We start from the raw sequence: 27895 nt of genomic DNA, 5'->3' as shown, positions 1-27895 counted from the left end.
TAAACTCAGGAATATTCCCGTGTGTCTCATCGGAAAAGAACAGCAACAAATATACACCGTGACTTAAGCTTCTTGCAGTCAGACAAGTGGAATGCGCCGCCACGCAAAGCTCGGGTACTATCTACGATGGCGCAACTACTCTCGCCGACGCCGGCATGGAGTCAAAGCATGACGCATCCGAAGGCAACGGAAGCGAGATAAGGTTGCACAGGTATGCGATCAACACAGGCGCGCTTTCCTCGCCCGCACTGTCGAGCGCCGCTGCAAGACACCGCGTTTCGCTGGCGGCGGCGTGAGAGTCCCACGTAGTCCCACGCTGAGCGTCCAGCTCGCCTTCCGCTTGCCCCGTGGGAGGCAGCGCCCGCTTTCCGCCTGGCGGCAGAGACGCCAAACAGAAAGTGAGCGAGAGAGGGCAGACGCCGCTACTCTCGGCGCGACGGGCGCGGTGGCGCTGTCGTCGCCCGGGTTCGAGGCTAGGCGCGCCGGCGGTGCGAGCGCGAACGAGCGTCTGCTCGCAAATGGAAAGAGCGCCTGCGCCTCTGCACTCCGCTGGTTCCCACAGGCGGTGCGCGTGCTTGGCGTAACGAGTGCCTTGGATCTCCGTGACGCCTCCGCATGCATTGAGTATCCGCTGAGCTCTGGCCGAGAGAGTTGGTGCACGCTACGAACATGCCGTTATAGCGGCGGCCACATCTGGGCCGACTGGCAGCGATGTCCAGGATTTCACTACAATCGCCGACGAGAGTTGTGCCATCGGAAAGTTCATCTAGCACTCGGTCGCTGCTGTAACTGACAAGCTGCGGTTTTGTTTCGTTGTTTCCTGCTGTGCTTGTCTCTTGCTCGGGACATCGAAGTCACCCACATCAACCATGGACATCTTGCCAAGTGGAAATATCTTTCATGAGCTGCAAGCGATCCACGACACTGGTTTTTTCCCGGCTCAGCCGTCGTTGGAGGACTTCTGGCAACAGGTCAGGAAATATGAACTTTGTTTTTCTTTTATGCTCACGACCATCGAGCAGCGGTGCCAAAAAGTACCGACAACACCGTGCATGCCGGTAGTGCAAAGTTCTGACCAGCCACTTTATTCTTTTTCGCCGGCATTTGATACGTTGTCTTTGCTTTTCGGCACCTGGCATGTCGATTTGTCACGTGGAGAGAAATTGTCTCATATGTTTGGGGCTGTGCATGTTTTTTGCGCGGCTGACACACACCTCCGTTTGGAGCCGGGAGCTTCCGCGTTTTCACCTGCTGTTCGTCTAACAATTTTAGGCGCACGGCGTGGAGTTCTGAGCAGCTGTCTCCCCACCTGCCCTGTAAACGGGAAGTCTCCTGGGCTCTAGTGTCGTGTGCGGCATAGCTTTGACGCGCGGAGCGCGCGCATTTGCCGCCGGCCGTTTTCAAACGGGCCGCCGTCGGTTAGGCACTATTTTCGAGTCTTTTTCCCGCGCGGCATCACGGGACCTCGCGCCGATGATCTTGCGCGCCAGCTCGCGCTGTCGGCGGCCCCTCCGCTTTTCATGTGTTTTCGTTTGCTTGCCTGGCGGATATGCTGAGGGCGGCTTCTTTTTTATTAATCGCGTATGATGAAGTTGTGCTGTGAGGAGGGGATCAAGCGGTTGTCGGCGACCGCGTTCGGCGTTAACTCCGGTTCCTGTTGGTGCTCTTCTGTGCGCTTGGTTTTTCTCTCTCGCTCTCTTCGGTCGCTCGCTGGCGTCCCGACGGCGGGATCGCTGCCGCGTCGCGGCTCTCAGCGCCGCCGCTGTCGGATGCCAGTCTGTATAGTAGTATTTGACCGTCTGTTTGTGTTTGTTTTTCTCATTGCCGCCCGTGCCATTTCGAAGACCAGAGTTCCTTCTTGGTTGTTCTGTTGCTCAAGAAGTTTGCAGTGCCGATGACTTTGGTACTCTCCGTGCGGTTACCTTGATTGGGATTATTGCCTTTCGAGCGCGTGAGAATGGCACACTTGAGGAAGCCGCCGCCTCGTAGCATCCATTGCGAACGAGCGTTTTGACGGGGTAAAACACTACTCGCTTGTTTAAAGCATGTTAGAGTATAACAACGTACTTTTAGCTTTCTGTTACACTACGTAGATTTTTGGGCACTGACAGTACCAGTTCGCATAATATATGAACGTCCCCGTACTTTTCTGTGGTGGGTCGAAATTATCGATGCGTGGCTTCTTGAACATTGTAGCCCTGGCAGACGAAGGGAGGACAAGACACACACTGCTTCAGGCAGGGAACCGTGCTTGAACACAATGGTTAACATACTCAGGTGATCCTTAGCAATGCCAGTAGACATCTTGGGATGGCATCTTCAACTACTCTCGAAGACCACTATTCACTTAGAAGCGATCTTGCCCCTGCGTGTCGCACCCATCGTGTTTTGTTTCCTCGGACGCAAACGTTTGAATTCGCGAGCAATGAGAGCCGAGACGGATAGGGCCTCCGCTGACCCCGTTGGAGTAGTGCTGTAGTTAAACGCACTTACCACCTCTGTGAATTATAAATAGCAGCAAGTATCTGTTGCAGTGATGTTAAGTTACTTTCATTCGTTTTGCAGAGGTAATATATTAGTGAAAGCAACGCAAGGTAACCGTATCCACTGTTGATTATCGTCGTGTGCACATAAAAACTAAAAAAATAGAAGAAAACCAGTAGTCGCTTCATACGAATATTTTCAAGCCCGTACCGCCAGTGATGCTTTCGCCTACTTGCGTTGCGATGTAGCGCTACGTCACTTCGTTGACGAAACGGAGCTTACCAAGAAATGGCGGAATGTCATACTCACGTTGTGACTGACACTTTCTTTCCTTTGCCGCGCGCACGCAGACCTCCGAACACATCCCTGCGTCAGCTTTGCACCGTTCCATCATCAGCCGAGTGGTAATTTGGAAAGCAAAACCATGTGAAACAGAGCGACCTAACTTCTCTGCCGTGCGTCTCCTTGATGCGGCAGATGGCGCTTAGGGCGCGAGCAAAGGCCTCGGCGCGTGTTACGACGTCCGTTACGCTGCTAGACTCCTTCCTTCTCCCTTTAATTAAACTATGCGTTGCCGCATGACAAGCTCCGTCACCGCGGCAGCGGATTTCATTCCGGTTTATCCACGCGCGTCCATTTATTTTTTAGGTTACGCGCATTGTAATATATGCGCGCGCCCGCGAACCGGGGCTTGCTTCTTAGTTGTCTAATCTACATGCTTGGGCCCGCTGCTGAGGACAGTGTTCGACAGTTAAGGCCTGAAGGAGGTTCGGTCACATATTGCTGAATATAGTAAAACACTTACGAGGTTTTTGATGGCGGCATTCCACATACGATGTCATATGTGTAGGACTACAATTCAAGTTCCCATATTTGCACTGTACCGCGTGCTGCTGCTTTAGAAGTCGCCACAATGACTGATAGCAGCAAATTATGCTACTGCGGTGGCAGTCACGCCTTGGCCTGTACTTGCTTGTTCACCCGTCAGTTAGGAATTCATTTCTTGAGCACATTGTAAACCGCCGATGCAAAAGGCTGACACAAAGTGGAGAAACACGATACTCGAAGCTTGGCTTGTCTCGTGTTTATGCTCTTCGTCTCGATCCGTCTTTTGCGCTGGTGATTTAAAATGTATAACAAACTCGCCATTGTCTTGAGCAGTCACGCAGAAGCATCTAGTAAATTTTCATCTCCAGGAGGGCAACCAAAGTAGTGAGTGCGACTATCTTAAAACCAATGTGAGATCTTAGTCGCAGCACAGCGAATGCTTCAAAGCTGTACAAATCCTATAGAGCAGCAGCACACGTACTATGCCTAACGTGTTATGCCGATACCAAAACGGGCCCTCATGCAATGTCACGTGCGCAGTGGGTCCCGCTTTACTTTTGATAAACATTTATAGACCGCAGGACTAACACAGAAAACAGAGGCATGACACGCCAAGACAGCTAAAAAGTAGCCAGTGAGGATCTGGAAAATTAGCGCTCGCACAGAATGTTCACATGACGTTGGCTGTGATAAGGTTTGACACGGTAGAATATACAGGATATTGCAGGTAATAAAAAAAAAATACTTCGGCTCTATTTAGCAGAACAGAAAGTTTCCTCTTCATTGACGAATCTACGGACACTTATGTTGATGTGTGCCTGTATGTGCTCCATAATTTTGTTTTAGCATGGTTATCTAAACACAGTGGAGGCAATGTGTTCTCCAAGAATGGAATTTTCCATCATCAGTCATTGGATGCTGTTTCATACCAGCCGCTTTCTTTATGGCGGCTACGGTGTTTATTCTTTTTTTGTGTGTGGTGTGCGTTTATTTTATTTTTAATCGTCACTTGTGTTCGTGCTTTTGTGAGGGCGTCATCAGGGAAGATAAATATAATTAAGAGCCCAAGCTTAAAACAGCAATTTCCGTCAAAATAATAATTAATGCAGCTGAACTGAGATGGGAAAACACATTTCCTGTCAATTTCTATTAGAACAAAGCGATTATCAAACATTTATACTGAATTCTGATAGAAAAGCAATTTTTTTTTTCGGATGCCACAGGGGCTCTAAATTCTAAACTATGCGTTGCGAGTACTCCTGCGTCCGCATGCGGCTGGCTGGCGGCTGAGACTATTGCCACTTTTGGCTAATTTAAAGCGAGATATTTCTCTACGTTTGCTCATGGGGTTGCAATGAAAGGGAGAGGACCTCGTGAGGTCGTTGAATAGGTCCTATTCTCCGCCGCACTTTGCTTTCTCGCGCCGTCTTTGTGTACCAGGATAAGCACTTCGTCACTCTGAATTCCTAAACACCAAGCGTGATGTATCGCGCTGAATCCGTCTGCTCTCTCGCATTCTCACAATGGGAAAATTGCGAAATGCCGTTCTTGGCACAGCTGCCGTACTTTGCCCCGGGCAGTCTTTTTATTCCAGAGTTTGTCGGCTCTGAGCGTTTGTTTTTTTTCTTTTGTATTTATCGTTGTTGCCCGGGTATGACAAATAGCGCCGAGTTTGTTGACTGGTCATTACTTGCCGCCAGGTCCTGGATACAGCGTTCCTTCTCGCTTCTGACATGGGCTGCATACTGCGAGGACATATTCTAGACAGCCGTCGCAGGTGCACTGCATGCACGCATATTCCAGGGCATCGGACGCTCTCGGCATGCGATGAGTCCCCGCGTAGCGCCGTGAGGTCCATTTGTTGAACGCGGGAAGGGAAAGTTTAACTCAGGAACGAGCTCGCGTGCCCAGTGTGCAGCGCAGTTCAGTGACATGTTTCGTTTGAGTGGTCCTCATTTTCGAATAGTGTGTTCGTAAGTGTATGGCGAAGAGCCGGCGCTAGCGGTTCTCGACCGCATTATGCGCTTGGGCCGATGCCTCTTCTCCACTGCGTAGCAGATTCTAAGCTCAAATGGTGTTGCGGCATGGAATCAGCTACGCTCCGAAGACTTCGGGCAACGCTTTTGGGCGATCAGACACTGCTTCCTTCGCCTTTGGCGCGGTCTTTCCTCGGCTGCTGTAGCGCGCAGGGATTTAGGACAACGAGGGCTTGGCTATAAAGACGGGGCCTAATCAAGTTACCAAAGACGATAGCCGGAACTTTTGACGGAGAGCATTGTTGGCGCGTATGACTGCTCGGTGTATACTGCCAGGGGTAGGAGCAGACACGAAAGCCCTCGCTACGTGCGGGCTGTAACAGCGGCTGGCAAACATGGCGCCGCAGTCCCGTAGCGGCGTTGCATGAGGGTTTCCATGGCCGCCGTGTCACGTTTAACGTCGACCGCCTGCCCCTGGCAGAGCGGAAAGCTCCCCCGATCGGCGTTGCGCAAGCGCCTTGGCAGGGTTTTAAAACGGAAAATGGGAGGATTTGTGTGTCTGGGCGACGGGTCGCTCCGTCCTCCTGGCTCTCGTCGGGCCCTTGCTCGGCCGACGTAAATGGCGCGGCGTCTTCTTGCGCGCCGGCGCTACTTCGAAAATTGCCGCGCGGTGCCCGACAGCTCGCGTTCGTAAAAAGCTCGCGGGATGCGTAAGGGAGTGGGAACAAGCGTTTTACGCCGAACGAAAGAATAAAGAGAGGAAAAGCGGAGAAATATTGGATTCGCTGCCCGGGTGCGCTCTGAAAGCTGGGGAGCCCCCTTCCCTCCCTCGTTGCGCTTAGTGCGTGCAACGCGGTTGTGATGCTCGAAGCGCCCTCCCTCGGCTCTCTCGCTGATTAGCGGGCCCGATTGAGATACGACAGACGCATGTTTTAGCTTGGAACGCGCGCCGATGACTCTTCGCCCGCCGGCGCGCTGCGGCAGCGACGAAGCCCCGCATATACGCGAGCGAACAGGTGCTGCCGCAGACTGTGGGGCAGAGCGGGGCAAAGGAGAAACAAACAAGTGAACGCAGGCAAGGGAAAACAGAGCGGACCATGACATAATTTATTTACTCAGCCCAACGTATGGCTTGTCTGGCACGGGCTGGCGCTGCCTTCGCTCACCCCCTTCCTTCTAAAAGGGCTCGGCGGGCAGCCACTTTTAGGCGCGCGCGCTCGCCACGGTTAAATGGAGCGCAGAGCGGCGGGTGGCCGGCAGCTGACGAGCGCCCGGCCTCGCCTCTGGTCTTCTTGGTCGGCCAGCCGGCAGGATTATACACCTGCTGCCGCTTTCGGTATTGCATGCGCTCTTTCCCGATCGTATACGGATCGGGGACCGCAATGCACTCCAGTCTGTGGAGCTGTTTTATCGAGATGCCCGTGCACGAGAGATCTCTGGGAATACGCTTTTTTTTTGTGTGTTTGCAGAGTGGAGAAAACGGCGCGTTGCTTTTCCAGCCGCAGCACGCGAGTACTCCGGGGCGGCGGCTTCTGCTGTTAAATGTTGCAGCACGTCAAGTCCTAACCTCGCTTAAATTGTGGGCATATATATATAGCAGTCTTCATTTCAGTCGAGCAGACAAGTACGGACGCAAACTTAAGAATGTCAAAATATCTCTTTCGTGTTGCGGATCGCGTGAAACGAAGAGTCACACGGGGCGATCGCGTCAAGAGCAGCTCAGCGGTATAGTGTTAAACGCAGCAATGTATGAAGCGTGACGATACAAGGACACTTTTATTGTCTGACTGTGGCTGAGAGGGAAGACTGACCAGACGTGCGATGGGGGGCCGCATGCGGTTCCAGCCACCACTTCTTCGCTGTGCGTCATATAGGATAGGGGGCGACGGTTAGATATACCGTTTCGAGAACACAGTCATCGCTGATTTTATGGCTGCTCGAACAGTGACCTCTCTCTCGCTAGTGGAGGCGTGGACACCAGGAGCGTTCCAAAGGCATGTCCCTTCAAGCAAGTCCTCCCTCAAGTTGACCTCAGTCCTTCTTCCTACGTTTTTCTTTTCATCCACTGCGTCATTATTGCTCACATTACGTGCTTCGCGAAATGCACGGAAACAAAATTCCTGCGGCCTCATCTTTCGCGGTTTAGCTGGATCGACCCTCGGGTGGGTTGGTCGCCACTTTTAGTTTTATTGATCCCGTTCGGGATTGAGCCGATCAGGCGGGTGCAGGTGTCTGTGGAAGTGATTAAGTGCACGTAAGAAAGAACCGAATTAGAAAAGGGCAAGCACACGACTCGCCTCCGCCGAGGGAACAGGTTTTTCGCGGCGGGAAAGTTTGATTACGCGGCCGCACAGCTCGCAAAGCCGGCGCCGCAGTAGCACAAGCCGCGACGGGGGGGAGCCGCCAAGGAGCAACAGTGCCTACAGCGCTTGCATGATCCCCCCTCCGCCTATCTTTGCGCGCGTCGAGCTAAGGAATAAAGAAGCAGCGTTTGAAACAATACGACAGCATAGCGGAGGAAGTGCACACTGTCGTCGCAGGCAGCAAGCCGAGACGAGCTTCCCTATCTGGGCGGTCCACCGTCCTGGAAATGCAGAGCATAAAAAACGCGCCTCATGAGTAGAAGGGGGGGGGGGGGGGGGGGGCGATGCCTGACCTACTACGCTGCTGGGGGGCTTTGCTTTCGCCCGTCGCCTTGCTTTTATCTTTCCCACATTCCAGCCGCCGATAGGTGAGCGGAATGTGTTATGCGGTGGCGGTCCCGCGGCGCGCAGCCTGGGAGAGGAGCCGCGCGCGGCCGATTGCATGCTGCGGTGGTTGTCACGGGTAATTGGACCACGTACTCGTCTCAACTGGGCCCTTTTCTTCTCCTGCTTGTGGAGGAGGCTGGAGGGGATATTGGGTTCCTTCGGCGACTCCACCTCCTCGACGCCGGCCGACGGGCAGCCCCTTCTGGGCGCTGGTCAACCCGCGCGGTCGCTCGATCGTGATGAAACGCGGTTCTCGATGCAGCCGCGTTCGCGAGCTCTCGAAGCTTCCCTGTCATTTGCTACATATGAGGGATATTATGGACTGAAGTGCCGAGATCTTGTAAAGGAACCGGACGCGCTATACTGTTTTCTTATGTGTGCGCAATAATAACGGTCTCCGAGAAATTACGCCTGCTTTCATTTTCAATCGTGTTCATGCGAGGTTGTTTTACGAGCCCTCATATGAGTGCACTCTCCTCAGGCACGAATTGTACAGCAGTGGAGTAGGTGTTCCTTAAGGCGGAATTCGATTCTGGAAAATTGAGCTCCGCAATATTTACGAGGGGCGTGACGGAATGCGCACGGGCGCATTCGCTCGCTGGTCGCTGAACGATTCCGCGCTGCGCGCAGAGGGGGTTGACAAAGTGGCAGCTCCTTTGCCGATTCTGTCGAAGCGCGTGATAAATATCGGGGTCGAAATTTACTGCCACCCGCGCAGCAAAGCGTCGTGTTTTTCTTTTTTCGTCCCCCTGGAACAAGCGCCGCCGAGCAGAAAAAGACGGAAGAGCAGCAGCCGCCACGAGAGCTTCATTTGCAGAGGCCCTTAGTCGGGAGAGCGCCTCGCTAAAAAGCCACCGACAAAAGCACCGGCGCCGAGGTGCTCGCCAGTGTCAAGGGGGCGGGAACATCTATTGCGGGGCCCCGAGTGAAACCACAGCTCTGTTTGCGGAGGACTCGAGTCCGCATGACGAACACCGGCGGCCGCGTTGTAAGCCCCCCCTCCGACGCTACGCCTTCTCCCACCGCCGAAACACAGGACCTGTACCCTTCTTCCCCTATAAGCCGCTCTGCTTTGTTCTATTACGCGCTCCCTTTTCACCTATAGTTCTGTTCTTTGATGCTCGAGCAATTAGGTTTCTCTTCTCGTTTTTTTTTTTACTTTAGCGACAACTATCCGGATAAGCCTCGGCATGAAAATATTAGTTTTCCTTCGAGGCGCGGGAGTGACTGCAGGCAGAGCAAACACGGTTTGTTTGTTGGATCTCAGGAGAGGCTTTTCGCGCAAAATGAGCCGGCGTTCATGAAGCTTTTTGATTGCTCAGTCAGCAGAGCTGCCGTATACTGGAGCGTTGCCGGCGCCTCGGGCCAGTCCTGCGGCGGTGGCTGCCATTGCGGAGAGCGCACATGCGGCAGTTTACGCCACGCTTGCTTCTACTTGGAGCCGCCGCATTGACAGCGGCGCCACCGCAGGTCACCTTTTCCCTCATTTTGTGAGCTTTCTTCCGCGCCTCCCGAAGAGCCTTCAGGAAATGGCGTCGCGTTTACCGAATCCTTCGCCTTATACCTGACGGAACCTAGACCAGCTCACAAGAATAAACAAGTCAACTCTCGTATCTGAGAACGTAGGAGGCCCTGTGTGTGGCTTCGAACGAAGTTTTTTTCTGAGGACGGCAGCTGTTTTAACGCGGCAGCCTTAAAGGCTCCGTTCACCAGAAACTCCGGCGTCGGCGTTGTGGGCGGAAAATTACGGGCATGACTGGCAAGTGGGCCACCTAGGTCACGTGACCTTGCGACGTCATCACAACTGCCAACTGAATATTGAGCAAACTGCCCACGGTGGCAGGTGGCTGTTAAATTAATGATTGGTCGCTCGGGAAGAGCAACCTGCGGTCGCACGAGGCCCATCGCTGGAAGCAGCTGCCATCGCAGGGCAGTGGCGCATCGCTTAACCGCTGCATCACTGCGCCAGGAGGGGTATGAGGACTCCCCAGGGATCCATGAGTGTAGAGTAGAGAACGTCTTGCGGCATATATGAGAATTCGCCCATTACGCTATCGCGTCATACATACCCTTGAGGCGGAGCTAGCTCTTATGCCGAGCACGCATTCCCCGGCAGGCATCCGTGGAGGCCAGCACCTTGCGGCCGCGATTGCGCAAAGCAAGCCCGGACTCTCGGACATGTCGTGGCTTGCAGCATGATTCATCCATGCTCGCCCGGCGTAATACTCCCCCCCCCCCCCTCCCCCCTCGCAAGCGGCGGCTCGAGATTCAACCGACGCTTTCCCGGCTGCAAACTTGGGACGGCCGAGCCCACTCGTCTGTTCGTCAAATTCGAACGGTAACCAGTGCCGTGACCTGATTGGAAGGTTTGAACGGCTGTGCTGCTGCAACGGTCACCGGAGGCTGTAAAAACCGAGCCGCGCCGATGGGGAACAGCAGACGGAGAACATCAAACGAGAGAGACGCTCTCATCGCCGTGCTTCGTTGTGCGAGCCCGTCGTGCCTTCGGCCCCTGTGCCGATAATGTAACGCCCTTGTTTTTACTGTACATAAATGTTTCGTTGACTCACCGTTCATTGCTAAACTTTGCGCTACAGTGACAGCAGGCTGAGATGCCCCAGTCCCAACAGTGGTGACAGTGTGGGATCCCCATTCCTAAATGTGGTGGCAGCGGTGGGATGCCAGTCCCACCAGAGCTCAATGTCTCCTCCATTTTTTTTCCCCTCTCAGTGTCCCGGCCTTTTGTTACTGATATGGGCGTTCTTTTATTCGGCGCACTTATTGCTAAAGAAAAAAAGTAAATATCCTACTGTTCGTTTTCTGCGAGTTGCATAGGTGTGGTCCACGCCCTCCTCACGCCGTATTAGGCATAATTTGGGGTCAGGCCGCTTTCCGTACTCGGGTCTGTTTATTGTGCGCGACAACTTCGTCACACTTAGCAGTTCCCCTGCCGAAAGGCGAGCGACACTTATGCATTAGCGAAAGGCCCGGCAGTGGATGGACACACTCCGCCGGCGTGCCTCACGGGCTTGCACAAACCCTTTGGCGGCGGCATCGAAATGCGGTCCGCCTGGCTTCGATCAGTGGCTGCCCCTTTATCCACGACTCGGCCCGCCGGGTGAAGATGCCGATCAATTAAGGATGTGCGGTCGAGGCGGAAGGGCTGTGCCGCAGCTGGTGCCTCTGTCAGCGCGCGGCCTCCCCGCGTCGGGGCAGCAGCTGCCAGCGCGCGCCTCACGCTGCGGGGGCTCCTGAAACGCGCGCTGGCAGCTGGCGTGCCGTACTTGCGCGTCCAGGGAGCAGCAGCGTGCGCTGCCAAAAGGCGCGCACGGCGGCGCGCGCCACGCTCCTCGGAGTCGCACACTCGGCAGCCGAAGGAAGGGGCTCGCAGTCTGTACAGTGCCACTCTGTCGTCACCGCGCGGATGATGTGGAACGTGGATCCCGTCGCCTCGACTGAGCGCGTCGGCTGGCGCCACTCCCGTCGCGGACGCATCGTGTGCACGCGCACCATAACGGAGCGGCGCCGCGAGTACTGCGCCTTGCGCAAGCCGGGGGACCTCGCATGATCGAAGAAGCGCTTAGGCAGCCGCCAGCATTCCGTAAGCGGTCCCCCGTGTCGCCGGGGTTTCGGTTCCACTGCTGCGAAGGAGGAATGCGGCGCCGTCGCGTCGGGCCCGTGTAGCTGTTCCCCCTGCGAGTGCGTATACATCACGCCAGGCGACATCATGGTCCACTAATCGCCGGGGGGAGTCGCAATCGGTTACAGCCCGACCCATTCGCCTGCAGGCCGGCAAGAGACGAGCGAAGCGGAAGCTGACTTTATAATCATATAGGCGGGAAAGCGGGACGGCCGTAAATTTCGTTAATGCTCCAGCTTACCGAAGGACACGGTGCAGGGAAGCACAGAGGCGCGCCCGCGCGCACTTTCCTCCCACGCGCAGTAACTTTCGAAGAGGCGTTCTCTTTCATCCGCGTCTGTCGTCTAGCCTTTCAAGCATACAGCCTCCTAACTATTTCCGAGAACAATGCGGTGTAGTTAGGGCTGTGTGAACACAAAGTAACTAAACGTCCACCGTAACCAGGGAGTCGTGAAGTGTGCATAAAGCGTTTACTGCCGGCTGTATAAGGAACGACGCCGGAGTAAGGCTTTGTGCTTAAAAGATGCTTCGCTTTATTCCCCAGATACGGCGCCCATTGTTGCCCGACGCATTTACGCTGAAGGGGCAGAATTTCCTCTCCCGTGTTATATCTGTCAACAGCGGCCGCCTCTGTCCACCACTGCTGGCTGAAAGCTATACATTATACAACGCTCGTGTGTACTCTGCTGTCTTCGCTTCGAGCGCCTCCCTGCTGTTTGTGCTTATCTCCGTTTGATGTCCGGCTTCATTCAAGCTGGCCGTTATGTTTGTTGTTTCTTCGGATTTTTGCATTCTTTTTGTCGCGTCGCCCTTGTTTAAAACGTTCGGACGTCCGGTGTCGTATGAACGGAAGTGATTCCGTTCCCGCGTGCTGAACTGTTTGCCAGAGCCTTCTCTGGTTTGTTTCCCAGCTTCTCACGTGCAGCGAGCGACCGCGGGCGCCTTGGAAATTCTAGCGCTGGGGGCCTTCTTCCCGTATACGACTGATGTAGCAGGCTGGGACGTTATGTGCGCTTGCATATTCAAAGGCTTCCGGCGTATGCAGCGCGCTCAGCGCGTGTATACGGCTTCCGTTTTATTTCATTAGACTCGTTGCGCAGTCAGTGACACCTTATCGCTTCTTGGATTCATCCCAAACTCGCATGCATTACGATTCCGATCCAGCTCACACCCGATATCTGTGATTATCACTTGTGCCGAGCGGAAGCGAGCCTCCCGTTAAACATGTTCAAGGTTTGCGCAATCAGCAGGTCGCGAAAAAATAGCTATGCTTATTTTTATCATTTTTGTTTTGAAATCCCCCTCCCCATTCCGGAATCGCGCGAAAGAGGCGTCCGCTTCTTCCCACTGGCGCGAGGTTTATACTCCATGGGAGAGAATAATGCCGAGGAATTAAATTTGTATTCGGCGGAGCGAACCGAGCAGACGCGCTGGCCGCACTGGAACTTCCGTCGCACTTAATTTATTGCTGTCGTTTATAGGCACCCTTAAGTGCTTTTGTGACCGTAAGCAGAGTTAGCGGTGTAGCTGCAATACTAATTAAGTGCTATACACTCACTATGCATCTTAAGCTTCCTCCGGCTCACACCAGTTTGCTCTGGAGGAGCTCGGCTGTTGAGCCACCTGCTCATGATTTCGAGCGTTTGTTCGTGCTCGAACAGCCGTGGCAGCCATATTTCGATACAGTGCACAGGCGGAGGGGTTGAAGTGCAGAAAAAGCGTGCGCGCCTCGAACCGGCTCGAGTGCGCATTAGTGAAGCGCACCAGCGAAGGTCTAAATTAAGCCCACGCGTAGCCTTCTTTCGATACACGGGTCGTCCATGCCTTTGGCCCGGGGCGTCTGGGGCCCCGTTCTGGTGGCGACACGCGTCGCATCAATTGCGCCCGGCAGCGTGCATGTGCGGTCTAAAAACGGGGCTGCGCCTTTCTACGCGCACATGCATCGGCTGCATGCGGGTAATTTCCAGAGAGAGTCAGTCACTGGGAAGCTGCTGGTATCGACCCACGACAATGCGCGTCGTCCGAAATGACTCAGGGAGCGCCGGAAGTTCCCCTGAAGACCGCCGGACGCGGCGCCGGCTGAGTCAGCCGGTGCAGCAGCAGTGGGACACACTTTATTTGCGCCAGCGGTACTGACTTCCCGTGTTTCCGGGGCCGCCACATTGTCCGGCGCTGTTATTGCTCGTGTCGGGCTCGTGCGCCGCGCGCCATGTCGCGGGGCTCTCTCTGATCGTCACGTTCGCTCTCTCTTGTTCCGCGATTTCTTTTTGCTTTTCTTTCGTCGCGACCACTTGCCTTCTTCTTTTTGCTTTGCCTCGTTGCTTATAGCTCGGTCCCCGAAAATCGGCTCGTGTCAAAAACCCGCGGAGCGGGTGTCGCTGCCACTTGGCCGCGGTGATGGCCCCTCACCGCGGGATTGTATTACGCCCCCATCACCGCGGGATTGTATTACGCCTCTCTCTCCAGCTGCTTCCTCTTTACCGTACTTATAGGCCTGGCTCGCTCGCTCGCTCGCGCGCATCCGATCATCCGCTGTCTGCCGATTCGCGCCTACTTAGTTTGATTGCAAACCACCGCTGGCGAACCACACCCGCCAGCTTCGACTGAAGAACCCGGGAATGGTTGAAAAAGAAGCGAGGAGTGACAAAAATGCCCGGAGAAAGGAAAGGGACGCGAAGCTATAGGAGAAAAAGTCCGGGGGAGGCCTGGCGTCCTGCTACACACGGCTTGGAGCGCAGCGCAGCGTGATGGAAGCTAATCCGTTTCCCAATAGCGGGCCGTAGAAGTCCGTTAATTGGGTTTCGTCGAAGCGAGCCGCGGCGGGCCCCGTGCTACAAGTGCCCCGTTAGGTTTCAGGCCCGACGTTCGGCCCCGGACTCCGGCGCTGTAAGCCATCACGCTTCGTCTGCCGATCCCCTGTTCATCTGTTGCTGCCTGTTGCGGCAGCGATGTCTCCTCCCGCTGCTTCTTTCTCCGCGGCCCGGCGTAGACCTTGTTCACGCTGCGCGCGTTGTCCTCTTGTGCGAGCGTCGCCGGCCGTCAGTGTGTCACTAGGGAGAGCGGCGACAGCAGAGGAGGGGGAGGGAGCACTTAATTGGTGGTTAATTGAGAAACGCCAGACGATTTGGAGGCTTCGGAGCCACGTTCTTCATTCTTTCTATTCTTCGAATATTGATTTTTTTTTTAAAGCGAAAGCTTCACTACGCTAGGTTTTCAAGAGGGAAGCGTCAGTTCAGTCACGTGTCAGGTCATGTGACGTACTGACGTCATCACAATCTGCCCACAGCGCCAGGCGACAACTACCCACCCCATCGGGCATTTCATCGACGCTTTACAGACAATCCGTTCGGCAGTGTGTGTGGCGTTTGTGAACGTAGCCAACTCACCAGGGTTAACCAAAGTTTAAACCACGGCTATTTTTTTTATTATTCCTTTGGATTTCGTTGGTTCTTCGTAAATCATTGTCACTTCAGTTGCCTGTCGCGCTTTCGTCTCGCTTTACTTCTTCGTGTACATGTGGTTGAGAAACAGCGCGCATGCTACTCGGGGCTTGTCCTTGCGACTTTTGTCACCGCGCTGCCTCGGCTGGCCAGCGTGACTGGTGTTGGAGCGGTGCACAGTCGCCGCCTATGCAGCGCTTTGCGGCGCTGCTCATAGCAGTGACCAATAGCGGGCACCCTTTGCGCAGGCGCGGGAACTGTGCGGGACCCGGAGCTTAACTCGTTGGCCCTCAACTGTTCCAGATATGGCTGTGTAAGGACTGAGGCTCACTTCCGATGTGAACTCTCCCTATTACCAAACTGGTTGCGTTGGTAACTAATGCGCCCCAGCAGACCCTTGCCGGCTAAATCAGGGAGGTGGCAGCATGCTTTGCGAACGAGAGTCATGTCACCTTGTCGCCATACCGGTTTACCATGGTGTGTGTCATTGCGCAGTCTCTCCGAGCAGAGCGGCTGGCTATAGGCAGCTTTCCCCACGGCATGTGGCGGTCTACGAGGGAGTCAGCTGACTGGCTCACCTTTACCACTCGGGTTGCAACTTTCTTTTGCAAACGCAGGAGACGGGCATTGTTTGCTTCCTCCCGTCTCTGAAGGAGATGAACTCGGATTCGCGCCTCGGCTTGCGAGCAGGTTTTACCAACGCAAACAGGCTGCATCCCGCCTGCACTGACTGAGCGCCAGTGCTGCGAAAGAGCAACCAGTAGAAGCGGGTGCTTTTGGCTATATCGCTTGCTTGTTTCTCGGCGTGTGGGCCTCCGGCTCACGCAAAGCGGAAAGAGACCCTGCGCCTGGCGTAAAAGCACTCTGCGAACGAGTCGCATTTCTACGTCGCTCCCCTTGGATCTAGACACGCATACAGTGTATGCGGGTTATCAGGCACCGACCGGAGCCTGCAGTTCTCAGTGTTGAGTACTTTGCCACGCGTGCGCGACGCGCGTTTCACGTGGTGCAGGTGCACGTATGTATGTAGGTCATGTCGCCTTGTCAAGTGAGAAACACAGGTTGTGCGAAACGTCGTGTTATGGTTGCCGGCCAGAGTGAAGTAGCTCGTGCGTCCACTCTGTGAGTCGCCGCGACTCAAGTGAGGAGGCCATATAGAGGGTACTACTCGGAAGGGGTCACCTGGGCGCGTGGCCGGCACACGCGGCCGGGCGGCGAGCAGCCCGCGACGCGCCGAACAAAGCGCCGCCGTCTTTTGTCTGATTGCTCCAGCGCGCGCGGAGACAGACGTCGAGGCGGCCCGAGTCATTGACTCCGAGGGAAGATCGAAGGGACCCCCCCCCCCCCCCCCCCCCCCCACCCGCTGATTCACTGGGTCTGCCTTGGCTTTTTGTTTCCTCTTCCGATTTCCTTCGGATCTTCCTCGACAAGTTTTGCTTTCTTTCCGCCTTCTTCCCTGCCCCGGCAGCGATGTTGTTGTTCATGGGTCGGAACTGTTGGTGCCCGCCGGCTCCAGCGGGGGGAGGAGGGCGACACAGTTGGCCGGCCGTCTTGTCTGGGAAACCGGTATCGTCGGCTTGAGTATCGCTGCGCGGCCGTCGATAATTCGATACAAGACCTCTCGCGCACACGTGCAAAAGGCAGCGCTGCCGCCTCCGCTTTCCGCTGCGGCGGCGCTGCGGACTGTTTGTCCATTCCTGGCTGAAAGCGAGGCTTGCCCGTGTTGTCTTTGGCGCGCACCTTTTTCTTTGCGTGTGTGCGGCCCTTTTCTTAGTCCACTGGCGCGTGTGGAAAGTTCGCTGTGGGCAGAGCAGGCAAAAATAAAACGCCGCGGAGGAGCACGGTGGTTTGCGGAGCCAGCAAAGAAAATGTAAATGAGAAGGGAGCCTAAAGGGGTCGGCCATGTGCTGGACTGAAGAGTTATTTTGTTGCTGCGCGTGTCTGGCTTCGCGGGCAGAAACGCAAAACTTTAGCATTTCGCTGATAGCGCCGGCACAAACTGCGCCATCGGACGTAAGCGTTTTATTTGAGACGCTTTGAGTAACTCTCATCCGTTAAAGATCACGCTTACTCGATCGCGTTTTTGTTTTCGTTTAACGGAATTTCGCCTTTCGTTTTAATGGTCTTTATTTCTCTCTCCCGCACATCTGGGCGCCTATATACTCAAGAGCACGGTGTCCTCAGCTTCCCGCGATAAAGAATTAGTCTGGGAAATATAACTCGATGTTTTCGCTTAGCTATGACGCATGCAATACGGTCCGGAAGTCTTCACCCATTCGAAGCTGGCCTTCAAGTGCACCCGTAGCAGTTGCAAGTTGAAGCGCAGGTGTCCAATTAATTTTTTTTTTCCCCACATGCCGAGCATACACTTTCACGCAGGCAAGTGCCGTGCATGCCATGTCGGCTGTTTTCTTCTCTTTGGGGAAGGAAGGAGATTGCGTCTTTTGTGTAGAAATCCAATAGAGGACACCAGCAGCGCTTGATGGCGCTTCACGGCAGAGGCGATGCGCGAGCGCGGGTGACCGTCCAACAAAGCCCCATTGTGGGAGGGGGGACAGCTGGTATTGGCTGGTTTTGTTGTCCGCCGCGCAGTGTCCACAGTGCTCGCCGGCTGAAATGTGCAGTGTGGCCTGTGAGAAAGTTGTCCCTTTGTTGGCCGCGTTTATCGCGCTCCCTCGAACGCCCCCCACCCGCCGTGTTTGGGCGCCCACCGACGGGCCAGTTTCGCAACACACGCAGCGTTCGCCGGCGCACTCTGTGTCAAGTGGATGTTTGAACAAAGGGGGGAGGACCGATAGCGGGCGGAGCAATAATCTCAGGGCCGCGATGCGACTGAATCGTGGGGGCTTTGATCGGTCATTATGCAAGAGCTGGGGTGCCCTCTATAGTCGCGGAGGAGCCACAGTTGGCGCCTTTAACGTCTTCAGGCGCTCGCTGAGTTGTCTGTATTTGTTTTATAGAATAAATGATGATATCAGGTGATCGAAATTAGTCCTGAATGACCCTTCCGTGGACGACATGCCTGACTGCCGCTTAGTCAGCGTAGACGCGAAAAACCCGCCAATTATTAGAGCAGTGGGCCTTTTCTTTCGCCTTCAAACCTAGCAGCTTCGTCCCCTGCGGTTGCTTAATGTTAGCGAGCGTAAAGTTCCCGGGTTCAGTCCCGCATATCGGAGGAGGCGAAGTGTAAAAAAATGACCGTTCATTGAGACCTTAGCTTGACCGCAGGCGGTCTGGGTTAATTAGGCCCACCACTACGGCGTGCTCATACTTCGGAGCTATAGGTTTTGCATATACAGAGTATGTTAAGTTCTGGTAAGTTTGCGTTTCTGTCGAGTGTGCGTGATTTTCTCCGGGTTGAATATAGCAAGTGTATTGCCCCATTGATGTGCGGTGGAAGTGAGCCGCTCACAATCGTCATATGACAAGCTTGCCCCTACCTTCGATGTTACAAGGTCGACAGGTGCGCGAATGCCATGTCGAGAGCCTTTTATTTGCTCTCGCTTCGTTTCGTCAGCGTACGCTGTGGCCGTCCCGTGCGTAAAGTCGGTGACCTATATAGTTGTGCACGAATGTCACCGGTGACAGCTTGACCGCGACCTTCGAGAGTGCTTTGTCATGCCGTCTCATACACTGCGCTGCGTGCATGCGACAGCTCCCGCAGCGGTTGCTGCTCGCCGCAGCCGCCCGTACGGGCGTCTCGAATACAAAGGAAGTCGTACCCGCTATGTCGGCGCTGTATCACATGTTACAAAGCTGCTTCCCTTCGGCGCTGTGTTTAGCCAGCGGCCACGGTAGCACATCCGTCGTCCAAAGTGCACGGTACTCGTCGGCGGATGCCGGCGCGGAGCGCACGTAGCCCCGCTGTGGGCTCTCGTTCCTGCCACCTGCGTTCATTCGTGGCAGCAGACGGTTACTGCGTCTCGCTGAAGTCACGTTTGCGTAGCGCTATAGCGTACGCATGCAAGAGTAAGTGGCCGACTGTTCTCCACTCGTGCTGACTTACCATAGCCGAACAGTTACGTAAACGCCACTCGGGACATACACATCCGTGTTGCTACGAAAATTATTTTGATCCTCGTATTTGGAACGCGTACGTGTCTGACTTCTCCGACGCGGTTTGTTGATTGCCGCCGCGCATCATCTCGTCACTTCCCAAGCTATCTGACACGGCAGTTTTATTGTACACTCCGCAGTGTTTGTAACACGGCAGCCGGACGTGCTTGCGGCAGTTTTGCTGGCTCTCTCGAGCGCACGCGCATATTACACGAGCGCGTATGTTGGGAGACGAACGCACCTCTTCAGCGGAGCGTCGAGCCGCGGGCATTACCGTAGGACGCGAGTGATCAGTTGATAAATTGCAGCCTTGTCATCGAATATCGAGCGGCGTTTAAAGACTGACTGTTTGGCGCTCCTGCAGAGAGCAGCTGTATAATTCTGCTGAGGCTGCTGTGCCAGCTGTGGCTCTGCGATGCAGGTGGGAGCACTGGGCTCACTCATAGTGCAGCAGCACCTATCACCGTGACGTCTTCGGCAAGGGAGAAAGCTTGAGGCTTGGGAGAGCTTCGCTTTTCAGCCCCCCTTGGTGCTGTAAAGCGATACGAAAATAAAAAAGACTGGAAAAAGAGTTACGCGCGCGGCGAGGGGCATACATGGCGCGGAAGCTGCGCGGCTTGTTTTACAGCGTGCGGCCGGCGTGTTTTTCGGGGGCCGCGGAGAACGATGGGTGGCGAGCAGCAGAGCGGCGGCGGTAGTGGCCCGGCCAGCGGCAGGCGCGGTTATATCGGGCTGTTTTGACTGCCGTCGGGGCGCGCGGAATCCAGTCGCTGCTGCTGCTTGCAGTCCTGTTTCACGAGCGCGAGAAATACGTCGGCTAAACGCGAAATCCCTGCTTTTCCTCCGCGCATCCTTCCCTCCCTGCTGCTCTTGGCCGGCCTTCCTCTTTTCTGCGGTGCTCAGCGGGCTGCCTGCCGCTCGAACACCGTTCCGCGCGGCGGGCGACGCGATTTCTTGGACGCCACTCTGTCGGCGGAGCTCGCGGCTGCGTGACGGACGCCCCGTGAGCAGCGACAAAATCGCGCTTCGCGCGGGCGCCTCGGGAGAGTTGCGCACGTTCACATCCGTGCATATCCAGCCCCGATGGGAGAAAGGAAGGGCCCGCGCTCGGCGGGCACTCCGCGGCTGGCTGGTAGGAGTCTGCGCTTCGCGTTCCCCCGACACGAGAACGCTCCCGGGAGCAGGATGTTCAACTTCGTCTCGCGACGCGTTTCTTTTCTTATTCGAGCGAGCAGTTCGTCGTAATGCGACCGTTTCGCGAAACTACACACCCAGAGCCGCACCGCTGTGAGCTTTGATTCGTGCCACCAACTGCGGCCGTTTGTTGCGTTGGCTCGTGGAGGCACCATCAGTCCCTATCTTGTTGGACCGCGACACGTAGCCATCACCCGGGGGAAGCGCAATTGTGGTCACACTTTTGCCTCTCGCCCCGCCGCGGTGGCTCAGTGGTTAGGGCGCTCGACTACTGATCCGGAGTTCCCGGGTTCGAACCCGACCGCGGCGGCTGCGTGTTTATGGAGGAAAAACGCTTAGGCGCCCGTGTGCTTTGCGATGTCAGAGCACGTTAAAAGATCCCCAGGTGGTCGAAATTATTCCGGAGCCCTCCACTACGGCACCTTTTTCTTCCTTTCTTCTTTCACTCCCTCCTTTATCCCTTGCTTTACGGCGCGGTTCGGGTGCCCAACGATATATGAGACAGATATTGCGCCATTTCCTTTCCCGCCAAAACCTATTATTATTATTATTATTATTATTATTATTATTATTATTATTATTATTATTATTATTATTATTATTATTATTATTATTATTATTATTATTATTATTTCGCCTCTCGCAAGCGGTCAAGCATTGCTCCTTGACTTGCGCCCTTCGTCGGCTGCTTCCGCGTGTGTCGCCCGTGTGGCCCAAGCCACGGCGTCCCTCTTTGTTTCGGACAGATGAAGACCTTGGCCTCTCGCGCCCGCAGCCCTTGACGGACAGCTGCCCCGCGGCGTCGGAGCCATTCCCGGCCGGTTCAACGCTCCGAACGCTGCGCGGAGGGCGTCCCTTTCGGCCGCCGGTGCAAGGCCCGAGCCCCGGGGGGTATAAATAACTCGCCAGCCAGCGAAGAAGAGGGCATTAATTCCAAGGGCCCCTCGATTTAATGGAGCAGCTTAATGCCCTCTCCCAAGTGCTGTGCTCCTCCCCGCGACGCCTCCGGCGGACGCTGCATTTCCGGCGGCCACGTAACGGTCGCCCCGCTCGCTGGAACGGAAGCCGGCCAAAATGAACGCTTGCGCAGGGTGCTTCCGCGGCGAGCGAGAAAAAACTTGGCGCCGGCCTAGTCTTGTCCAAGCCAGCCCCATTAGGGTGCCCGGGCGCTTTCTCCGCGGTTGGGGGGGGATGCGCGGCCATCTCGGCCCGGCCCCGTGTAGCGTGCTCGCGTAAGCGTCGCGCATGGTTTGCGCTGTGTTTGGTAATCAACATTCTTGCGTAGCATTGTTTGCGCGGAAGCGGCGAAAACTGCTCCGCGACGCCGGGCGTGAGCGGGGCCAGGGGCGAGCCGCGCAGAAATGAAAGCGATCCGTCTTACCCCCCCCCCCCCCCTCCCCCATCGCGCGCCTGCATCGTTGCGTCCCCGACCAGTCGCCCGAACCCGAGTTTTGGGCTAAAGTCGCCGCGTGACTAGGGGACACGAAGGAGGAAATAGTTAAAGTGCTTGTCCTATAGGCTTGTTACGTGTGGATACGGATAACTGCTTTATTGATGTTTGTGCGCGGGGGTCTCTCTCGACTCGGTTTGTGTGCAAAATGAGAAATTATCTCGTTTCACTTCTTCGGCACTTTTTTCCGCGAAGAGATTTAATGGCTGAGTAGATTGCGTGCACGTAGATCCCGTAGAAACCACAGGAAGCGTCGCCCTGCCTTAGCGTGTAGCAATAAGGATGCGAAGTGCTCGTCCACGTCTGGTATCCCTTCCGCTGCCATATGAAGCCTGTGTCGGCTGGCGTCTCATTCAGTTCTCTACGCGGTATAGACCTTGAATGCTGGATTTACGCGGTTAGCTGTGTTGTACTAGAGTGAATGCAGCTCTGGTTGCTTAGTAGGGATCTCTCACTGGAGCTTAACTCTTGCTGGCACCGCTGTACACACGATGTTTAATGTCAGGTAGTTTTTTTTTTCTCCTTTTTGCGTGCAAATAATCAAGCCAATGGCTCAAAGGAAGCTTTGGTGTGTTGGACGGGAATACAGTGAAACGAAGATGCACGCACGCATGCCTCGACCGCGTGTATATCGCTCTCCCTTTTACCACCGTTTCTCTTTCACTGCCTGCTGGCTCCTCGACCTTCTGTTTGCTCCCTCTCCGTGAATGCGCCACTTGTTTCGCCACGGGTGTCGCGCGCCGTTATCTCGCTTCTCAGTCCTAAGCGCCAATCAGGTCGAGTCGCTTGCGCGCGAACAGACGCGAGGTCGGTAATTAAGATGGCCACCGTCCATTCAAGCGGTGCGGGGCTGCGTAGCCAATATCACTGCGTGGTTTGCCCGCCGTGAATCTAAGCGAGGGAGGCAGCGGAGGCGACGCCGAACAAGGAGAACAACAACAAAAATTCGTGCACGCGTGTGTCAGGGAGACCCCGATCTCAGGGGTGCCTTCGTTTGCCGGGCTGCTGCGTCGAGAATCCGGCTGCGAACACACGCACGCACACGCACGAAAGGCGGCGTGTGCTCGAGCTCTGCTGCGGCGGTTCGCAGCTGTCCAGCGCTGCCGCTTTCGAAAGTAGGCCTTCTCGCGGAGGCGTCCGCCGCCAGGTCTGCGCCGCCGCGTCGCCCACACGGCGCCTACCACCGGCGCCTCGGGCTGTCTGCGGCGCCATTCTCCCCTTGGCGCTGGGTCCGCGCGCCGGTTTCGCTTCCCGGTGCAACCGCGGCGCCTATAACGGAGCCGGCCAAGATGGCCCTTCCGGCGCCTGCTGGGTCGGCGCCTGACTGACGCCGAACTGCGAAGCAGCAGGCTGCGGTTGCAGTTTCACTCTTCGCTAATAGTCGGGACGTATCCGCTCGCTTGATCATCAGCATGGCCGCCTGTCTCGTTTCTCAGAGGAAAGTGCCATGCGACGAAGGTCGATAAAGTTCCTGCAAGATTTTGCCATCGCTGAGTGCGTGTAACCGGTCATGCTCAGGCAGAATGAAATCTCTACGAAACGAGAGGTGGTGGCGAAAGGGAGTTGACCTTTCGAATGTGAGGAAGCATGCTGTGTCCGTATACGTGAGGTATATTAGCGCCACGGTTGCGTGTGACTGCCCAACGCTTGCTCGCACTCCATGAAGTGTGGTCATATGCCACAGCGCCGTGTTGCTTCCTTTTGGTTTAAGTTGCGCGCGTAATTTCAAGACCCCCTCCCAATTTTTATCAATTCGATAGCATTTAAGCTGTCGTCTAGGCATAACACTGGCGTTCTCTGTCACAAAATTCAGTGATTGGTCGAGATATTTGTGACGTCATAAAGGTCACGTGACATCAAGGGAAAAAAATCACATGATGGCGCCAAATTTTGAATATACATTACCACCGAAGGAGCTGAGAGGCTGCGGTAGTGTCGACATCGCCACCGGAGAGGGCAAGCGTAGCAGGGGGCGCCGAGTGTCAGGCGGGCGGAGGACGTAATAAATAAGCAAAATAACACTTTACGGACGCCGGTGGGCTTCGAACGCATGCAAGCGATTGAGAGACGCGTCGCAGCGAATATTTCCAGCTTTTTGGAACCTCGCCGCTCATCGCCGCGACGACTCAAAACAAGTTTTTGCGCCGCGGCGGCAGGATTCGCTGGCGTTTTCGCTTGCATGTGAAACAGGTATTAGACATCGACGCAATCGCCGCTTTTTTTTTTAACACAGTATTTATTACAGTGATGCAATGTTCAGTGTGCATAGACTATGTATAAACCATTAGGGAAACAATAACAAATCAACACAATACATAATACGACACACCTAAGCAGTCCAGCCCTATAGAAAGAAAGGCAATGCGCAGCACATCACTAATAGTGAGTGCCACTCCGGTTCCAACTCGGCCTGGACATACATTTCCTTTAGGTGAATAATCATCCTACTGAAGTGGTCTTTTGCAGAAGCAGCAGATTTACAGTGTCGGTCCATCATGCGTGTTTCCAGAGGCTGTGTAGTCCAGTCAGGAAGAACTTGTCTAAGGGTTCATCAGCAAATGTCGGCGCAGTCAGCTATCGTACAGAATGCAGTGCCGAATTAAGTATTTTGTTCGATGTCATTTGCATGATATCCGAGAAGAGTATTGCATCTTTGCAATTTAGTTAAACAATTTCAATCGCTTGTGGCGCATCACAAAGGCGGCAGTTTACCGTAGACACAAAAATGTCCTTTTTCTCTTAACGTGTTTTAACGGGCAATGTCTAGGTGTGTGGCTTATAGCAAAATCTCTTGGTACATAGCGAAAGGGTCATCATTGCGTACCCTTTTGAGTGCGTCATGTCCCGGTAAAAGCAAAATACACAGAGCGGTATATGGGCGGAGGGAATAGCGTACAAATTAAAGCTTTGTGCAACCGTTTCCTCGACACTGAAAACAGGAACCTAGGGTAGAAACGTACAAAACACCGAAACGAACGCCATCGCCGCAGCCGAACATCCAGCGTGATTAACTGCCGGTATTGTTAATTGTTGTTGTCCTCAAGGAGCTAGTGGCGCGTACCCACTGCGGGGGATTCGTAGTAGTAGTAGTAATTGGTTTGGGGGGAAAGGAAATGGCGCAGTATCTGTCTCATACATCGTTGCACACCTGAACCGCGCCGTAAGGGAAGGGATAAGGGAGGGAGTGAAAGAAGAAAGGAAGAAAGAGGTGCCGTAGTGGAGGGTTCCGGAATAATTTCGACCACCTGGGGATCTTTAACGTGCACTGACATCGCACAGCACACGGGCGCCTTAGCGTTTTTCCTCCATAAAAACGCAGCCGCCGCGGGTCGGGTTCGAGCCCGGGAACTCCGGATCAGTAGTCGAGCGCCCTAACCACTGAGCCACCGCGGCGGGTTCGCCAAGACAAAGGCGGCGACTGACAGTTGTTGTTGTTGCCTCTGAACTGAAACGATGGCACATACCCACGGCGGGGGATTGGCCAGGGTTTGGTGCAGATCCAAACAGGAGAAAAATTCACCCAGGCTTATCTCAAGAGCTCAAAAACGTTTTTCATCCGCGCTGTGCTTTGGATGTCGCTGTCTTCACCAACTTGCACCTGTGCGCATTGGATCCAGAAGACACCGCTGTCGCATTGCCCTGTCAAGGTGCGATAACTTTTTTATTTGTTTGTTTTCGTCCGCCAAGCCTACGTGTTTATGGTTCTGCTTCTCGCGCCTTGCCTTCCACCGAGACCTGTGTGTGTCAACCGCTCACATTCCTTCCCCCTTGCGAAATACCGCGGCGATTGCGCGGATGTCGATTGCAACACATGTGGAGACTGGGAGACGTGAAATGCACGAGCTGCGATGTCGCGCATTGCTTGATTTCGCCCGGTCTTCGGAACGTATATTTGCCCATCGCTCTATGTGACCGAGCTTGGCTCCGCAAATGTTCAGTCGACACTACAGAGGCCATTTCCAGTCATTTTCGTTCTACCACGAAACGGACTCGTCAGAGCTGCGCTATCCTCTCTTTTTGTCTTGTGTTTGTTTCTAGTATGTGTTCAATAATATCAATTAATCGGGAAGTTTATTTTGCTTGAGCAGGAAAAGGTGCTTTGTAATGCAGTGCTCCCGGCACCCGTACAGCAATCACTTGTACAGCGCAGACAGTTTCAGAGAAGTCGGTAATCACTTAGACACATCGTGCGCACAAATCAGAAATGTAAAAATTGGAGCTCTGCTTTAAGGGTGTGACGCGGTAGCGTTAATGCCTATATCTGCAGAATTGGTCACTATCCATGTTCTTAGACCCCTGGGAGTCCTCGTACCACTCCTAGCGCATTGGTGCAGCGGTTAAGCGATGGGCCACTGCCCTGCCATGGCAGGTGCTGCCGCCGCTGGGGCTTGTGCGACCCCGAGTTATCTCTCGCGACCAATCATTACACTGCCACGGTGGGCAGTTTGCTCACCATCCGGTGGGCAGGTTGTGATGACGCCACAAGACCACGTGACCTATAGGTGGCGCCCACCTTCCTCCCAGGTTGCTTCTCCGGGGATATTTCGTGGATTTTTCGCTCGCGGTCTACGACGCCGGCTTTTCGGTGACGCTAGCTCCTTAACTCTCTCGCGTTAGAGCAAGACGACCATAAGTAGCCGCCCACTGTTTACTGCAGATGTGAGCGGCTGCTAGCGTGTGCCCCGTTCTCTGGCGTTGCAAAATCTTTTCACTGCGTAACAGAGCAGCGAGCGATATCTAATTACCGCCACCGTTCCTTCGCGCCGCGTCTCGTTTCTTGAGGCGCCTCTGGCAACTCTGTTCCGTGGTTGTCGTTGGGCCCAGCAAAGAGACAGCCGGCAAAGAGAGGCGCAGGTCCTCTCGCGATGACGTAACGGCGTCGCTTCCAGCGCACTCAGACGAGAAACCCCCTAAGCACCAGCGTGCCGAGGAAAAGCACGGATTCCCCGGCGCGAAAGCCTTTCCTGTCGTTACTGCACGGAGAAAATCCGCGGGGCAAGTTGTATGGCTGCCGCGCCGCGACGTCTGCGCGCCGAATGCCGTGTTTTTGGATTCACTGCCGTGCCTTTCTTTTTTTGCTTCGTCGTCGGGCTTGCCTGCGAGGCAGATTTTGTGCATCACGCTTTATTACTGCGTTACCGGCGACCCTCTCCAATCCAGACGCCTGGCGTCTCGGTGGCTTTAGGGCGCGTTTACCCGCACCGCTTCCCCTCGCCGGCAGGGTGCCCCTTTGTGAAAGGAACGCCGCAGGGTGGCGGCGGTGGTGGTGATGTTGAGATGCAGGTGGGATTAGCCTTGCGGCCATTGTGTCGGCAATTGTAAAGCCTCGTAGTGGAAAAAAGTAAGACATCTTCTGCACCTGCCAGTTGCTTCGTGCGTCATCGCGCGTCGGCGCTGACCAGATACGGTGGGTGCTGTGCTTAGTCTTCGTCTGTCCAGCTGGTCACGCAAATACAGGGGCGTTTTTTTTTTTTACAGCCCCTGCCCACCTTGGGCGGGTTCTTAGGGGACCAGTCCTAATTGCACAATCATTTCATGAACTTTTTCTTTAACTTAAACCAGCTGCTGGGCTAGTACGAACGATTATCGACAATGTTGTTTTCCTGTGGAAATTTGTCTCTGCCTCCCATGCCCCCTTTCCCCTGAAATACGCCCCCTGCGCTACTATACAAGAGCGAACGGTTGACTGCTCTTATAAGCGAATTGCGGATTGACTTCCTTCTCTTTATTGAGAAAAAAAAAAAAAAAGAAGCGTTGCGGACATTTTACTCTTTTTCTTTTGAAATATTAATTTGCCTACTACCTCGATAGCGAGTGCCGGTTTTTTTTTTTTTCAAGTCTGTGATTGGTGGGACTTCATCGGTTTGCAGCATGAAACACTGGTGCCGCTTGCCAGCTTAAAGTCAAAGTCATTTTATTCAGGCAGCAGTAATAGGTGCCTAGGAGGCAGACATAAAGGCAAATTAATGCCTGACTCAGTGTCGGCCCCCTTCCCCCCTTCCCAAACACATCACTCAACAGCAGGTACAGTCACATCGTTGAACAAAGTTTCGATCAACATAAAAGGAACACATTAA

General features: G+C 54.7%; 1 protein-coding gene across 1 annotated transcript in view; it reads left to right on the top strand.

Moving 5' to 3' along the window:
- Positions 1 to 383: 383 nt before the first annotated feature.
- LOC144113230 (Krueppel-like factor 6) overlaps positions 384 to 27895 on the top strand; it is a 225989-nt gene continuing 198477 nt past the window's right edge. Inside the window, exon 1 of the mRNA XM_077646203.1 lies at positions 384 to 971. Within this exon, the coding sequence (XP_077502329.1) occupies positions 870 to 971 (102 nt within the window). The 5' untranslated portion in view covers positions 384 to 869. The remainder of the gene's footprint in view (positions 972 to 27895) is intronic.

Source organism: Amblyomma americanum, chromosome 1, assembly GCF_052857255.1.
Source record: "Amblyomma americanum isolate KBUSLIRL-KWMA chromosome 1, ASM5285725v1, whole genome shotgun sequence".
In the NCBI taxonomy this organism is placed as follows: domain Eukaryota; kingdom Metazoa; phylum Arthropoda; class Arachnida; order Ixodida; family Ixodidae; genus Amblyomma; species Amblyomma americanum.
The sequence above is the reverse complement of the archived record's forward strand: the minus strand, read 5'-3'. Positions and strand labels throughout refer to the sequence as shown.